The 16,443-nt window shown below is 43.8% G+C and overlaps 1 protein-coding gene across 1 annotated transcript in view; it reads left to right on the top strand.

Annotated features, from left to right (window-relative positions):
• The window catches only part of HMCN1 (hemicentin 1), a 944,468-nt gene that overhangs the window by 575,586 nt on the left and 352,439 nt on the right, over positions 1-16,443 (top strand). Inside the window, exon 67 of the mRNA XM_073582913.1 lies at positions 2,200-2,297. Within this exon, the coding sequence (XP_073439014.1) occupies positions 2,200-2,297 (98 nt within the window). The remainder of the gene's footprint in view (positions 1-2,199; positions 2,298-16,443) is intronic.

The raw sequence follows: 16,443 nt of genomic DNA on the forward strand, positions 1-16,443 counted from the left end.
ATATATATATATACATCATACATATATATATAATACATATAATATATATACATATATATATATACATGCATGCAACATACATACAACATATATACTACATGCATGCAACATGCATACTATATATATACTATATATACTACATGTAACATACATACTACATATATACTACATGCATACTACATACATACTACATACATGCTACATACATACTACATACATAATACATATATACTACATGCATGCAACATGCATACAACATATATACTACATGCATGCAACATGCATACTACATATATACTATATATACTACATGTAACATACATACTACATATATACTACATGCATACTACATACATACTACATACATGCTACATACATGCTACATACATACTACATACATACACTACATGCATGCAACATACATACTACATGTATACCACATGCATGCAACATGCATACTACATATATACTGCATATATACTACATGCATGCAACATACATATATACTACTTACAATACATACATATAGACATACAATACATATAACATAGAGTACATACTCACCGTCACTTGTCACTTTGATCTCCGAAGCCATTGTCGCCTGAGGAATAAATATCAAAATAAAAAAACACCAATATACTTACCCCGATCCGCAGAAGTCCACGAGGGTCCCACGTCCATCTTGCGTGGAGAACAGCAGCATCAGCTGATGCTACCGTTCTCTACCAGCTCCAGGAATACAATGACGGAAGGTAGGTATCCTTCCACACTGTATTCCTCCACCACTTTAAAAAAAAAAAGTCCCTAGTCTCACTTTATGCCATTGCAGCAGTGAGTATGTACTCTATGTTATATGTACTGTATGTCTATATGTATGTATTGTATGTAGTATATATGTATGTTGCATGCATGTAGTATATATGCAGTATATATGTAGTATGCATGTTGCATGCATGTGGTATATATGTAGTATGTATGTAGCATGTATGTAGTATGTAGCATGTATGTAGTATGTATGTTGCATGTATGTATCATGTAGTGTGTATGTTGCATGTATGTAGCATGTAGTATATATGTAGTATGTCTGTTACATGTAGTATATATGTAGTATGCATGTTGCATGCATGTAGTATATATGTTGTATATATGTTGCATGCATGTAGTATATATGTATTATGTATGTAGTATGTATGTAGCATGTATGTAGTATGTAGCATGTATGTAGTATGTATGTTGCATGTATGTAGCATGTATGTAGTATGTATGTTGCATGTATGTAGCATGTAGTGTGTATGTTGCATGTATGTAGCATGTAGTATATATGTAGTATGTATGTTACATGTAGTATATATAGTATATGTAGTATGCATGTTGCATGCATGTAGTATATATGTTGTATGTATGTTGCATGCATGTAGTATATATGTATTATGTATGTAGTATGTATGTAGCATGTATGTATGTTACATGTAGTATATATGTAGTATGCATGTTGTATGTATGTAGCATGTATGTAGCATGTATGTAGCATGTAAAAAATTTTTTTTTTTTTTTTTTTTTACATTCAACACATTAGCCGGAAGATGGGACTACTACTGTCCCATCATTGGCTAATGTGTCAATCACTGTCATGGTAGCAGGCATCGCCCGATGGGACTTGTAGTCCCATCGGACGCTGCCTGCACAAACCCCCGAGCCTGCACAGACCACCGGCAGGCCGGCACAGCCCCCCGGCAGGCCGGCACAGACCCCCAGAGCCTGCACAGACCACCGGCAGGCCGGCACAGCCCCCCGGCAGGCCGGCATAGACCACCGGAGCCTGCACAGACCACCGGCAGGCCGGCACAGCCCCCCGGCAGGCCGGCACAGACCACCGGAGCCTGCACAGACCACCGGCAGGCCAGTACAGACCCCCGGACAGTCGGCACAGCCCCCCGAAGGCCCGAACTGACGGCGCATCATGATGCGCACAGACAGCGCATCATGATGACGTCATTTCGGCAGCCAATCAGAGCCACAAAAGTGGCTCATTGCATTTTGGACTTCCGATTCCGGTATCCGATACGAAAAAAGTATCGGTACTCGGTATCGGAATTCCGATACGGCAAATATCGGCCGATACCCGATACTTGCGGTATCGGAAAGCTCAACACTATTTATAACTGATTTATCTGATCTATTCACCTGAATACTTTGTAGGATTTCAAGAATTCAAAAATCGGATGAAGGAGCGTACACTTGTGTATCTTCAAACAGGGCTGGAGTGGACAAAAAAGATTACAACTTACAAGTCTACGGTAAGTGATTTCTAAGGATGTAAAAGAATTACCTGGGTCATAGACATAACAGCAGCCGAGGCGGAGAACGTCTGCATCAAGGAAGATGGTAAAAGACAGAGAACATGCTGACACTAGAGATGATAGAGATGATCACATCTTTTGATATTAGAACTCAAAAGGTTCAAGTAACTTTTCCAAACATTTGAGATTGTGAATTTAATAATAAGGTGTTAAGGATGGAGTTTTGAATGATGTCATCTATGGCTTCCATTATTAGAACACTGTCAGCCCCCCCCAATATAAATGAACCCAGCTATGAGGGGCACTCAGCTCATTGTCAGAGTATTGCAATAGGTGCGAGGACGAGTGAGTGTGGGAAGCAGAGCCCCTTCGCAGTAGCATCCGAGGCTCATATGTCACGAGGGACTGATGTTTGTGACAAGTCCCACCACTGCTACCAGTTTGTCACAAGCACGTCTTGCTCCTAACACTCACCTATCACAATAAGCAATAGTCTGATAATGAGCTGAGCACACCCCACAGACACCACTTGCTGTTTTGATATGCAAGCGAGATGACCACACTGCCTCACACACTAGAACACATGCCACCCAACTTTCCTGAGCACCTGATGAGGTAACACTACTAAGCTGCTCTTGCCCTCCTCTGGATTTGTGGGTAAGTTTAAAGCAGCGAGGAGCAAATTTATTACATTTTAGATTCAATATCCAATAAAATATACAGTGTGTAAAAAAGTAAAACAAGATGGAGTAACAAAAGGACTTAGATACAGGCAAAACCGTATAAAATAAAAGGGATAAAATACAGATGCATCTTACCAATTGGATCCACAAGCACTTTAGGTGCACAAGAAAGCTGCAGGAAATATAGACAGATCTGCAATACTTCTTGCTTCCCCTGGGGTCTGACAATGATATTCAGTAGATGTCATGTTATAAAGGGTCTCACCAACCCTCTCACCCCTTCCTCAGCTGAGGTGAGAAGACGACAGCCAGGAACCTGCTAGAGAAGCAATAAGACCTTCATCTTGCTGAACACACTTTCAAAATTCTAGCCACACCAAACATGAACATGATATATCCATAATTCAGGGAATATTGCGCCACCCATGGGCGTGACAAAGATAGCCTCAAAGAATTGACTGTCCTTATGTATGGTGGACCTTCTGCCACTGTGAGCCTTGGTGGCCGGGCTATTCAAGCCCTTCTTTCACCTTTGGCTTTGCACCTGAATGCAAGGCAGAACACATGTGAGGAACAACTGCTATACTAATTGGATGTCTAGTTTCAGTCTTGGACTGGCCCACCGGAGAATCCTGCGGTGGGCCCCTGTGCAAGAGCGGACCACCGCCCTCTTACATGAGCAGTACTTGGCACATTATACTTGAATCACTATATAAAGACAAAAGCAGCACATTTTCATGAAGCTGAAAAGTGGAGTACTGGAGTTGGTTACTGGTGGGCCCTTGGCATTCTAGTCTGACACTGTATAGACTTGACAACTAGGCAAATAGTTGCTAATTATATACACACATAATATGCCATCTTTCTGATTATACAGTAGCCAGCATTTTTTTCTGTTAACATAAGGGGGCGCTGCTGTAAGAGGAAGCAGTGATATCCCTAACGAGCCACTGCGGGATGTGACCATAGTGAGGAAAGGCTGCCATCTGCTGTTCGGGCACTATCAGATGGAGCCAATTTGTAGCGGAAGAATTGCAGAGGGAGCAGCTTCGAGTGCTGGACCTGGTCAGGTAACTTGTAGGACAGAGTTCTGGGATGTAAAAGTCCTGCTCGCCAAACCACAAGCACATTTGGTGCCAAGAGAGAGATGAGCAGGCACGGACCAGGAATGGTTCTGAGGACAGCATGAAAGGCCTTAGTGAGATGTCTGCGCCACCAGAATTCTGGTCACAGCCTAACAAGTTTCAGACTATGTCCGTGTAGACACAGAGTTCCGAATGCACCAGTCAAGGCCAGGATCTGCGCACTATGTCGCCTGTCAAGAGCTGGGACCCAATCTTTTCCGCTCCAGGTCCAGCAGACATTTGCTGATGGTCAAGTAGCGAAGATCCATGAGGAAACAGCAACAAAAGAGGCATCCTTGTGATTGCAGAGGGACAGCACAACGTCACAACCAGATTTGGACTTTATACTAGACCATTTTATCACTTCTCTATTGTGCTTTCCAAGATTTTACAACATATTTTTTGCAACATAGTCATATGCAGGCTTGTTTTTTATGATGAGTCGTATTTGTCAGTGGCATCATTTTGGGGTACATATAAATTATTATGAGAAGGAATATGAACAGAACAACAGTTCTTGTGCTGTTTAGTTGCTTTCAAAATTCTACGCTGTTCTCTGTGCTGTAAAAACAAGTGTTGACTTTATTCTGTGGGACAGTACAAATATGGCAATACAAAATGCACAATATATAGTTTTATTTCTGTTTAACTACTTTGTACAATAAATACACAAAAAAACATTGTTTGTTTTTGTGCTGCCATTTTCTGAGAGCCAAAAGTTATACACTGTCAGTCAGACGAGCTTATTTTTTTGCATGGCAAACTTGATTTTATTGGTTCCATTTTGCGCCATATTCAACTTTTTTATTACTTTTTATCACACTGTTTGGGAAGCAAAATTAACAAAAAATTCAATTCTGTTTTTTTTTTGTACTTTTTTAAAATGTTAATAATTCTGTATAATTCTCATGATATCTTTATTCTAAGGGTCGATATGATCAGCAATGCTAAATTTATATAGGTTTGTTTCTATTTTGCCACTTTTGAGCCCCAAAAAAGACTTACAAAAATTTTGTTTTTTGGTCGTCAAATTTTGAAACCCAAAGCTTTTTAATTTTTCAGTAGATGAGGTTAAGACCTTGTTTTTTTGGGACCAGTTGTAGTTTTTACTGATAATATTTTTAGGTACACAAGACTTTTTGATTATTTTTACATATTTTTTTTAGTATGAGACACAAACAAAAAACAATAAATCTGATATTGTTTTTAATTTTATTTTTTAATGTGTTCACTTGCAGTATGATTGACATAGTAACATAGTAATTAAGATTGAAGGAAGACTTTAAGTCCATCTAGTTCAACCCATATCCTATCCTAACTTACCCTAACTAGTGTTGAGCGATACCTTCCGATATCGGGAAATATCGGATCGGATAGGATCGGACCGATACCCCAAAAATATCGGATATCGCCGATTCCGATACCGGAAACCAATGCAAGTCAATGGGACACAAATATCGGAATGAAAATAAACCCTTACTTTCCTTGTAGGTTAATTCTACATGAAGGAAAACAACTAAGAATAACGTAGAATGTAATGGGGGAGGTGAAGGAGACATTAAAGGCATAAAGGTTTAGCCCAATCAAATGGAATAGCAGGAATTATTTTTTTTTTTTTAAGACGTTCGAAGTTAGGCTGTGTGCCCACGATGCGATTTTTAAGGATTTTTGCCTCGATTTTCGGTGCGAAAACGCAGCGAAAATGTTTAAAAATCGTGTACAGAACTCACCCCATGCATTCCTATGGCATTCCGCACATGCTGTGCTAATGCTGCGCTTTTTTCCACGGCGGAATCGCATCGCGGAAAAAAATCGCAGCATGCTCATTCTTTTGTGCGGAATCGCAAAGAATTGCCGCGATTCCGCACCCATAGGAATGCATGAGAATCGCTTACTTCCCGCATGTGGCTATGCCCACCATGCGGGAAGTTAAGCGTCTCATATGCGGTGGGTACCCACGGTGTGGAGGAGAGGAGACTGTCCTCCAGGCCCTGGGTACCATACCCCTGTAAAAAAAAGAATAAAAAATAAAAAATCGGGGTATATTTACCTTCCGACGTCCCGCGCTGCCTTCCCGGCCTAAACGTTCCCAGTAATGCCTTGCGGCAAGGTCCTGTGATGACGTAGTCTCGCGTGACTCTAGCGGTCTCGCAAGATCGCTATAGCAACGCGAGACCAACGTCATCACAGGTCTCGCAAGGCATCGCTGGGAACGGGAGCGTTGCTGAGACAGCGCGGGACGTCGGAAGGTAAATATACCCCGATTTTTTATTTTTTTAGCATTTTTAACATTCTATCTTTTACTATTGATGCCACATAGGCGGCCTCAATGGTAAAAATCTGGTCACACTCGTCAAACACTATGTTTGACGAGTGTGACCAACCTGTCAATCACTTTCCAAGCGATGCTTCAAATCGCTTGGAAAGTGCTTGAATATCACATGCGAAAATCGCGGCAAAATCGCGATCATAATCACAGTAAAATTGCGGTGAAATCGCGCAGAAAAAACGCACAATTTCTGGGAAGGAATCCGGTTTTCAGTGTCCGAATTTAAACGCTACGTGGGCACATAATTTAAAAAGATATTGACTATGTTAAGCCTTTTTATATTTTGTCAGATATTTATGTTTCACTACTTTCTCCTTCATCATCCTCTTCAGGGTCATCTTCTTGGTCTTCTTCGGGGTGGTCTTCAGGGTCGTCGTTTTCGGGGTTGTCGTTTTCTTCGGGGTGGTCTTCAGGGTCGTCATCTTTAGGGTCATCGTCAGGGAGATCCAGAGTGATTACCAAAAACCATTTCAAAAAGCATTAACTTGGAAATGTAGCAGAAGGTACAAGAAGGTTGAGGAACTGCTGAGAACCAGCTGACAGTACTGGAACCTGGATGGGTAGCCGAAGGTACAAGAGCCAATGGAACTACCGAGGACCAGCTGATGGTACTGGAACCCGGTTACTAAGCAGGAGGTACCTGTGCCAGAAAGCACTACCAAGGACCAGCAGACGTTGGTGGAACTCGGATACCGAGAAGGAGGCACCTAAGCCAAAGGCTCTGCCTGGAACCAACTGACATTACTGGAACCCAGGGGGACATATTCAAGATTGACTTCCAAAGAACCAGCTAATGGTACTGGAACTCAAATAGGCAGCAGAAGGTACACATGAAAAAAAAAGTTGCAAGGCCGCGAGCCGGACGGAGTTACCGAAACCCACAGTCCTACAGGGGGAGCTTGTCCTATTGGCACTACGGAACCAGCCTTCATTGCCAGATCCCGCAGCCCACATAGGAAGCACCTAAACTGCAGACACCATAGAGTCGGCTAACCCGACCACAACACGACAGTACAACGTATTGGAGGCAAAGTGACGTTGACACTACCCGGAAATAGCTGGTGTGCTGGAACCAGGCTGGGCAGGAGGGAATACCCGTGCCAAAGACACTTCTGAGCAGCAACTGGTGGTGTTGGAGCCCAGGGATTACAGTAGAAACAGAGTGTAGCCAGAGGATTAATTGGAACAAGTTTAATATATGTAGTAGTGTGAATGTGGACAGAGCAGCCGAAATTGCTGGACACACAGCAGGGGATGAGCTGACGTTACTGAACCCCAATAACACTCTAGCATGTGTTGACTGTGCATACGGCACTTATGAGCAGCAACTGGCGGTGTTGGAGCCCAGGGATTACAGTTCAGGTGGTAGAAACATGAACACAACAGGAGGCCTGGACACTGTTGCCAACCAATTATTTAATCTGGAAGAGGACTGGCAAATTCCTGCGAGATCCAGGCCTTGTTCATTTTCAGAAAAGTAAGCCGGTCAACGTTATCGGAGGATAGTCGCATGCGACGGTCTGTTAGTACACCACCTGCGGCACTAAAGACGTGTTCCGATACATTAGCAGCAGGGCAAACCAGCACCTCCAATGCATACTGGCTAAGCTCTGGCCATGTATCCAGCTTAGAGACCCAAAACTTGAAGGGGGAAAAGCAGTGTGGGAGACCACTGAGAGGGCAAGACATGTAGTCTGTCACCATCTGACGGAAACGTTGCCTCCTGCTGACTGGAGCCGTCTGTGATTGTGTAGACATTTGTGGCGGGGACACAAAACTTTGCCACATTTGGGCCATACTGGTCTTGCCTTGTGCTGAGGCGCTGCTTCTGCTCCCTCTTTGTGCAGAGCTTCCTCCACTGTCTTGACGCACTGAGCTGCTTTGTAAAGCTCTAGCAGCACTGCTCTCGGGTGGAATGGAGAACATGATGGAATGCACCAGTGTGTCTTGCTACTCCCGCATTTTACGCTCCCGGTTCAACAGTGTTATGAGGCTTTGTAAGTTGTCCCTGTATCGAGGATCTAGGAGCGTGTACACCCAATAATCAGCCGTGTTGAGAATGTGGGCGATGCGGCGGTCGTTTCTCAGGCACTGCAGCATGAAATCAACCATGTGCTGCAGACTGCCAACTGGCCAAGAAATGCTGTCCCCTGCTTGAGGCATCATCTCTGCCTGCTCTGCATCACCCCACCCTCGCTCTACATACTGACTACTAGAGCATTGTGTACCTCCCTCCTCTGGACAGATGTCTTCCTCCTCCATTGACGCCTCCTCATCCTCCTCACAAAGTGTCCCCTGCCTAGGCCTTTGTGAGGAACCATGTTGCGCAGATTGTCCAGAAGCAGATGGCATTTGTGACTCCTCATCCTCCACCTCTTCCACAACCTCCTCCCATAGTGCTTGCAGTGTTTTTTCAAGCAGGCAGATAAGGGGGACAGTCATGCTGACTAGTGAATCATCTGCACTCACCATCCGCGTGGAATCATCGAAGGCACGCAAAATGTGGCAGATGTCCTTCATAGAGGCCCACTCAGTGGTGGTGAAGTGTGAACGGCGCGCAGTGCGACTTGTCTGCGCGTGGTGCAGCTGGTACTCCATTACTGCTGCCTGCTACCTCTCCAACATATGTAACGTTGAATTCCACCTGGTGGGTAGGTCACATATGATGCGATGTTCCGGAAGGCGGAACCGGCGCTGCAGAGCTGCAATGCGCGATCTTGCCATGCTGGAACGCCGCAAGTGAGCGCACTCTATGCGGACCTTGTGCGGCAGTGCATCAAGATCCGGATAGTCCCTCAAAAAACTCTGCACGACCAAGTTGAGCACATGTGCCACACATGGGATGTGAGTGAGGTTGCCTAGGCCCAGAGCTGCCACCAGATTTCGGCCATTGTCACACACTACCATGCCTGGCTGGAGATTCGCTGGCACAAACCACACGTCGCTCTCCTGCTTGATGGCATTCCAGAGCTCCTGCACTGTGTGGCTTCGATTCCCCAAATAAATTAATTTCAATACGGCCTGTTGAGGTTTGGCCATGGCTGTGCTCAAATCGGTCATAACAGGTAAGCGTTCACATGTCCCTGTGGAGGTAGACTGTGACAGCTCCTGCAGCGCTGATTCAGAGGAACTGGAGTATGAGGAGGAGACAATGTGTACAGACTGGATTCCTGCAATCCTTGGAGTTGGCAGAAAACGTACAGCGCCACTCTCAAGATCTGTACCCGGCTCCACAACATTTACCCAATGGGCAGTGAGGGAAAGATATCTTACCTGTCCATGGTTACTGGTCCACGCATCGGTGGTCAGGTGGACCTTGCTACTGATGGCGTTTAGTAGCGCATGTTTAATTTTTCCCTCCACATGCTTTTGCAGGGCAGGGACTGCTTGCCTGCTGAAATAAAAGCGGCTGGGCACGTTGTATTGTGGGACTGCCAATGCCATGAAGTTACGGAAGGTGTCAGTCTCCACCAGCCTGAATGACAGCTTTTCAAGGGACAGTAGTTTTGCAATCCCAGTGTTCAGAGCCTGTGCTCGGGGGTGGTTTGCCGAGTATGGGCGCGTTTTCTCCCATGCCTGTGCTACCGATGGCTGTAGACTGGTATGGGAGTGTGAGGATGATAGGGAACGTGGTGCTGTGGGTGGAATGACACTGTGTCTCTGTACAACAGTGCCAGAGGTTCTTCCATGGCGATCCTGTGAGGAAGCCGAACCAGCTGTGTGTGAGCTGGAGGAAGAGACTACAACATGAGCTGAAGAGGTGGTAGGTGGCGCTGTAGGTTGGCCTAGGTCTTCAGTGTGTCTTTGTAACTCCACCACGTGCTTGGTCCGCACATGTTTCCACATATTTGTGGTATTGAGGTTGCTGACACTTTTCCCTCTTTTCATTTTCTGATTACACAGCTTGCATTTGACAAAGCAAATGTCATCTGCAACTGTGTCAAAAAAGGACCAGGCACTGCAAGTCTTGGGAACGCTTGTTTTGGGTTTTGGAAGAGGCATGCTCCTAATGGGTGCCGAAGTGGAGGCTACAAGCAACCGAGTCTGCCCCCTCCCTCTCCCTCCTTTTTTGGCCTTTCGGGGAATCTCTTCCTCAGAGCTGCTCCCACCACCTTCCTGTACCTCACGCCATGATGGGTCAAGGACCTCATCATCTACACTACGACTGCTTCTCCTGGGTAGTCTCGACAGCACAGTACGCACCAGAAAGTGGCACCTGAGTCTCATCAGATGCGTACTGAGGTGTGCTGACCATAGGCACTGGCCCACCCGCCTCTTCAGATTCAGAGAGACAAAGCTGTTGCGCATCACTGCATACTACCTCTTCTTCAAATTCTCGAATGCTGCTTGGCTGGCCCCCTCTTTCCAAGCCAACAGATTCAGAGAACAGAAGTAGAGATGGCTCCTGTCCAGGGCTCTCTGACTGCCTGGGCAATTTGGCAGGTGGTGAAGAGACAGACGGGTGCTCTTCAGTGCTCTGGACCTGAGAGGATCTGGAACTAATTGAAGTCGATGCGTTAGCTGCCATCCATCCGACAACGGCTTCAATTTGTTCGCCCCGCAGCAGTGGGGTACGGCGAGCTCCTACGAAGCTGCACATAAAGGACTGTTCCCTGCTAAAACTGGGGGATGCTGAGTCACTAGTGCCCACAGCAGGCACTGAATCCCCACATCCTCTCCCTGAAGAAACTCCACACCCACAACCACGTGCCTTACTCCCTGCATTCTTCATCTTGGTAGACTGATAAAGATAGGCAGAAAAGTACTAAGGGCTTAGTGTGCTTATTCCTGAACAGCTGCTAACAGGTATAAGAAACACTAATTTTATAAAGTGTGGACTAGACTTTAACCCCTTCACCCCCAAGGGTGGTTTGCACGTTCATGACCGGGCCAATTTTTACAATTCTGACCACTGTACCTTTATGAGGTCATAACTCTGGAACGCTTCCATGGATCCCGGTAATTCTGACATTGTTTTCTCATGACATATTGTACTTCATGTTAGTGGTAAAATTTCATTCAAATAACTTGCGTTTATTTGTGAGAAAAACAGAAATTTGGCGAAATTTCGCAATTTTCCAACTTTGAATTTTTATACCCTTAAATCACAGAGATACAGCACACAAAAAACTTGATAACTAACATTTCCCACATGTTTACTTTACATCAGCACAATTTTGGAACCAAAATTTTTTTTTGTTAGGAAGTTATAAGGGTTAAAAGTTGACCAGCGATTTCTCATTTTTACAACACCATTTTATTTTTAGGACCACATCACATTTGAGGTCACTTTGAGGGGTCTATATGATAGAAAATACCCAAAAGTGACACCATTCTAAAAACTGCACCCCTTAAGGTGCTCAAAACCACATTCAAGAAGTTTATTAACCCTTTAGGTGCATCACAGGAATTTTTATGAATATTTAAAAAAAAAATGAACATCTAACTTTTTTTCACAAAAAAAATACTTCAGGTTCAATTTTTTTTATTTTACCAAGGGTAACAGGAGAAATTGTACTGCAAAAGTTATTGTGCAATTTGTCCTGAGTATGCTGATACCTGATATGTGGGGGGAACGACTGTTTCGGCGCATGGCAGAGCTCAGAATGGAAGGAGCGCTGTTTGACTTTTTCAATGCAAAATTGGCTGGAATTCAGATCGGACGCCATGTCACGTTTGGAGAGTCCCTGATGTACATTTTGTAAACTAGACCCCCCAAGGAACTTATCTAGATGTGTGGTGAGCACTTTGAACCCCCCAGTGCTTCACAGAAGTTTATAACGCCCGGGCGTGAAAATAAAAAATTTGTATTTTTTCCACAAACATGATCTTTTAGTCACCATTTTTTTATTTTCCCAAGGGTACCAGGAGAAATTGGACCCCAAAAGTTGTTGTCCAATTTGTCCTGAGTATGCTGATACCCCATATGTGGGAGAAAACTACTGTATGGGCACACGTTGGGGCTCGGAAGGGAAGTAGTGACGTTTTGGAATGCAGACTTTGATGGAATGGTCTGCGGGTGTCATGTTGCCTTTGGAGAGCCCCTAATGTACCTAAACAGTGGAAACCCCCCACAAATGACCCCATTTTGAAAACTAGACCCCCTAAGGAACTTATCTAGATGTGTGGTGAGCACTTTGAACCCCCAAGGGCTTCACAGAAGTTTATAATGCCCGGGCATGAAAATAAAAAAAATCGTATTTTTTCCACAAAGATGATCAATTAGTCCCCAATTTTTTTATTTTCCCAAGGGTAACAGGAGAAATTGGACCCCAAAAGTTGTTGTCCAATTTGTCATGAGTACGCTGACACCCCATATGTGGGAGAAAACTACTGTATGGACACACGTCGGGGCTCGGAAGGGAAGCAGTGACATTTTGGAATGCAGACTTTGATGGAATGGTCTGCGGGTGTCATGTGCGTTTGGAGAGCCCCTGATGTACCTAAACTATTGAAACTCCCCACAAGTGACCCCATTTTCGACACTAGGCCCCCCACGGAACTTATCTAGATGTGTGGTGAGCACTTTGAACCCCCAAGTGCTTCACAGAAGTTTATAACATTCGGGCGTGAAAATAAAAAAATCATTTTTTTCCACAAAAATGATATTTTTGCCCCCAATTTTTTATTTTCCTAAGGGTAACAGGAGAAATTGGACCCCAAAAATTGCTTTGCAATTTGACCTGAGTAGGCTGATACCCTACATGTGGGGGTAAAACACTGTTTGGGCGCATGGCAGAGCTTGGAAGGGAAGGAGCACCATTTGACTTTTTCAACTCAGAATTGGCTGGAATTGAGATCAGACGCCATGTTGCATTTGGAGAGCCCCTGATGTGCCCAAACAGTGGAAACCCCCAATTCTAACTCCAACCCGAACCCCAACACACCCCTAACCCTAACCTCAGCCCTAACCCTAGCCCTAACCCTAGCCCTAACCCTAACCCTAGCCCTAACCCTACCCTAACCCTAGCCCTAACCCTAACCCTAGCCCTAACCCTAACCCTAATGGAAAAATGGAAATAAATACATTTTTTTTATTTTATTATTTTTTCCTAACTAAGGGGGTGATAACGGGGGGTTTGATTTACTATTTATGGCGGTTTATATGTTTAGCGGCTGTCACACGCTAAAAGACGCTTTTTATTGTAAAAATAGTTTTTGCATCACCACATATTGAGAGCTCTAATTTTTCCGTATTTTGACCCACCGAGTCATGTGAGGTCTTATTTTTTGCGGGACGAGTTGACGTTTTTATTGGTACCATTTTCGGGCATGTGACATTTTTTGATCGCTTTTTATTCCTATTTTTGGGACGCAGAATGAACAAAAACCAGCGTTTCATGAATTTCTTTTGGGGGGGTGCGTTTACACCGTTCCGTGTGCGATAAAATTGATAAAGCGGTTTTATTCTTCGGGTCAGTACGCTTACAGAGATAACTTATTTAGGTCTTTTTTTATGTTTTGTCGGTTTTATGCAATGAAAACTATTTTATATAAAAAATAATTATTTTTGCATCGCTTTATTCTGTGAGCTATAACTTTTTTATTTTTTTGCGGATGATGCTGTGTGGTGGCTCGTTTTTTGCAGGACAAGATGACGTTTTCAGCGGTACCATGGATATTTATATGCGTCTTTTTGATCGCGCGTTATTACACTTTTTGTTTGGCGGTATGATAATAAATCATTATTTATTGCTTCGTTTTTTATTTTTATTTTTTAAGGGGTTCGCTAAAGGGGTTAACTAATGGGACAGTTTTATAGGGCGGGTCGTTACGGACGCGCCGATACCTAATATGTGTACTTTTATTGTTTTTTTTTAATTTCTAAAAAATTGATTTATTTGGGGGAATATTTTTTTTTTTTCTAATTTATTTGGCGATTGTTTTTTTTATTTATTTTAACACTTTTTTTTTATTTTTTTTTTACTTTATTAAATAGTCCCAGGTGGGACATCACTGTCCTGTGACAGATCGCTGATCTGTCACATCACAGATCACTGTGACAGATCAGCAATCTGTCACAGGCACTGCAGAAGGCTTCCTCATGCCTGCGCTTTGCAGGCACTGAGGAAGCCAGCTTCCTGCAGGCCCCCGAAGGCCCCCATCGCCATCTTGGATTCGGAGGCCTGCAGAAAAGGAGCCCCCGGCAGCAGCGCTGCACATTGCGCTGCCGTGGGGGGCTCAGGGAAGCACGGAGGGAGCCCCCTCCCTGCCGATGCTTCCCTTTAACCCCCCGGTACACCGCGATCATGTTTGATCGCAGTGTGCAAGGGGTTAACGTGTCGGGGGCGGTCCGTGACCGCCCCTGACACATTGTGCCGGGTGTCAGCTGTGATAATCAGCTGACACCCGGCCGCGATCAGCGGCGCTCACCACATGGGCGCCGCTGATCGCGGTAGACGTCCTATCCCGTCCATGGGCATAGGGGCCCGGGTCCCATGGACGGGATAGTACGTCTCATGTCAGGAAGGGGTTAATTATGAGCTAATGTGGCCTTCACAACTGTAAAGTGGAGTGTTTGGTGAACTTTATTAACTTTTTTTTTTCACAAAAAGACACTGGATGTGCCCAAAGATGTAAAACCGATAGTATCACAAACTTTTTGGAGCTATTACAATGCAGGAAGGTAACCTACAATGCAATAGAGTCTCCAAAAATAGGCTAATACTAATCTGGCTGGGGCTGCAGGGCACAAGCCAGCAGAAAGGCTCCTCTATCTACTCCTATATAGTGTTTGCAAATATTCTAGCTGGATACGGATGGAACCACACTAATAGGAGAAATCTGGAAAAATGAGCAGCTCTAATGCAAAAAAGGACAATGTATGAGGCAGTGACGCACGCTGAGCGGACTACAACCGGAGGTGGCTGGCTGCGGAACACACTACAGCGTAAGCTGCACTCACACACAGAGACCTCGCAGACAGCCGTGAACAGTGCAGAGAACTGTGCACTAGTGCTGCACGGCTGCAGAAAGGCTCCTCTATCTATTCCTATATAGTGTTTGCAAGCAATCTAGCTGGATACGGATGGAACCACACTAATAGGAGAAATCAGGAAAAATGAGCAGCACTAATACAAAAAAGGACAATGTATGAGGCAGTGACGCACGCTGAGTGGACTACAACCAGAGGTGTCTGCAGAACACACTACAGCATGAGCTGCACTCACAGAGTCCTCACAGACAGCCGTGAACAGCGCTACAGTACAAGGCAAAAGAAAGCTACAGCGGTTGATAAAGTAGCCTTAGTCTTAGGATCCTCATTGGCTGAATAAAATTAAACTGGCTCATTGCATTATGGGAACTTCCGATTCGGGTATTCGATATACTAAAAGTATCGGAACTCAGTATTGGAATTCCGATACCGCGAATATCAGCCGATACCCGATATTGCAGTATCGGAATGCTCAACACTAGCCCTAACATGTTTACTTTACTTAGCATGTTTGTACAATTACAGTGATACCCAATTTATATTTTTTATGTTTTACTGTTTTTTGCAAAAGAAAATTAATTTTTTAATAAAATATTTTTTTTAGGTCGTAATATTGTAAGAGCCCTAACTATTTCACTTTCCAGAACACAAAGATGTAAGAGTTTGTTTTGTGCAGAACAAGATGTCAATTTTATTAGTAACACTTTGGGATACATATAATTTTGGGATCATTTTTTATTTATTTATTTTTTCAGTAAAGATGAACAGAAACTGCAATTCTGGCAGAGTTTTGTATATTTTATTTTTTTTAACCACATTCAGTTGGTACCATTAATAATAAAACATTTTGTAGTACAGGTCGTTATGAACACAGTGATCTTAAATATGTGTTGTTTTGGAGTGTGTTTTTTTTTACAATTAAACCATTTTTTATTATTAAAACTTCAATTTGTTTGTTATCTATTCTATTATTTCTAAACATTGTTTTTCAGTGATTACTTTGTATCTCCATTCATACTGCACCCACACAAACAAATGATACACCATTTTAAAGGTAAACTTGCCCCCTTCA

The sequence above is a fragment of the Dendrobates tinctorius genome, unplaced genomic scaffold (genome assembly GCF_039654945.1).
Source record: "Dendrobates tinctorius isolate UK_male_01 unplaced genomic scaffold, ASM3965494v1 ptg000074l, whole genome shotgun sequence".
In the NCBI taxonomy this organism is placed as follows: domain Eukaryota; kingdom Metazoa; phylum Chordata; class Amphibia; order Anura; family Dendrobatidae; genus Dendrobates; species Dendrobates tinctorius.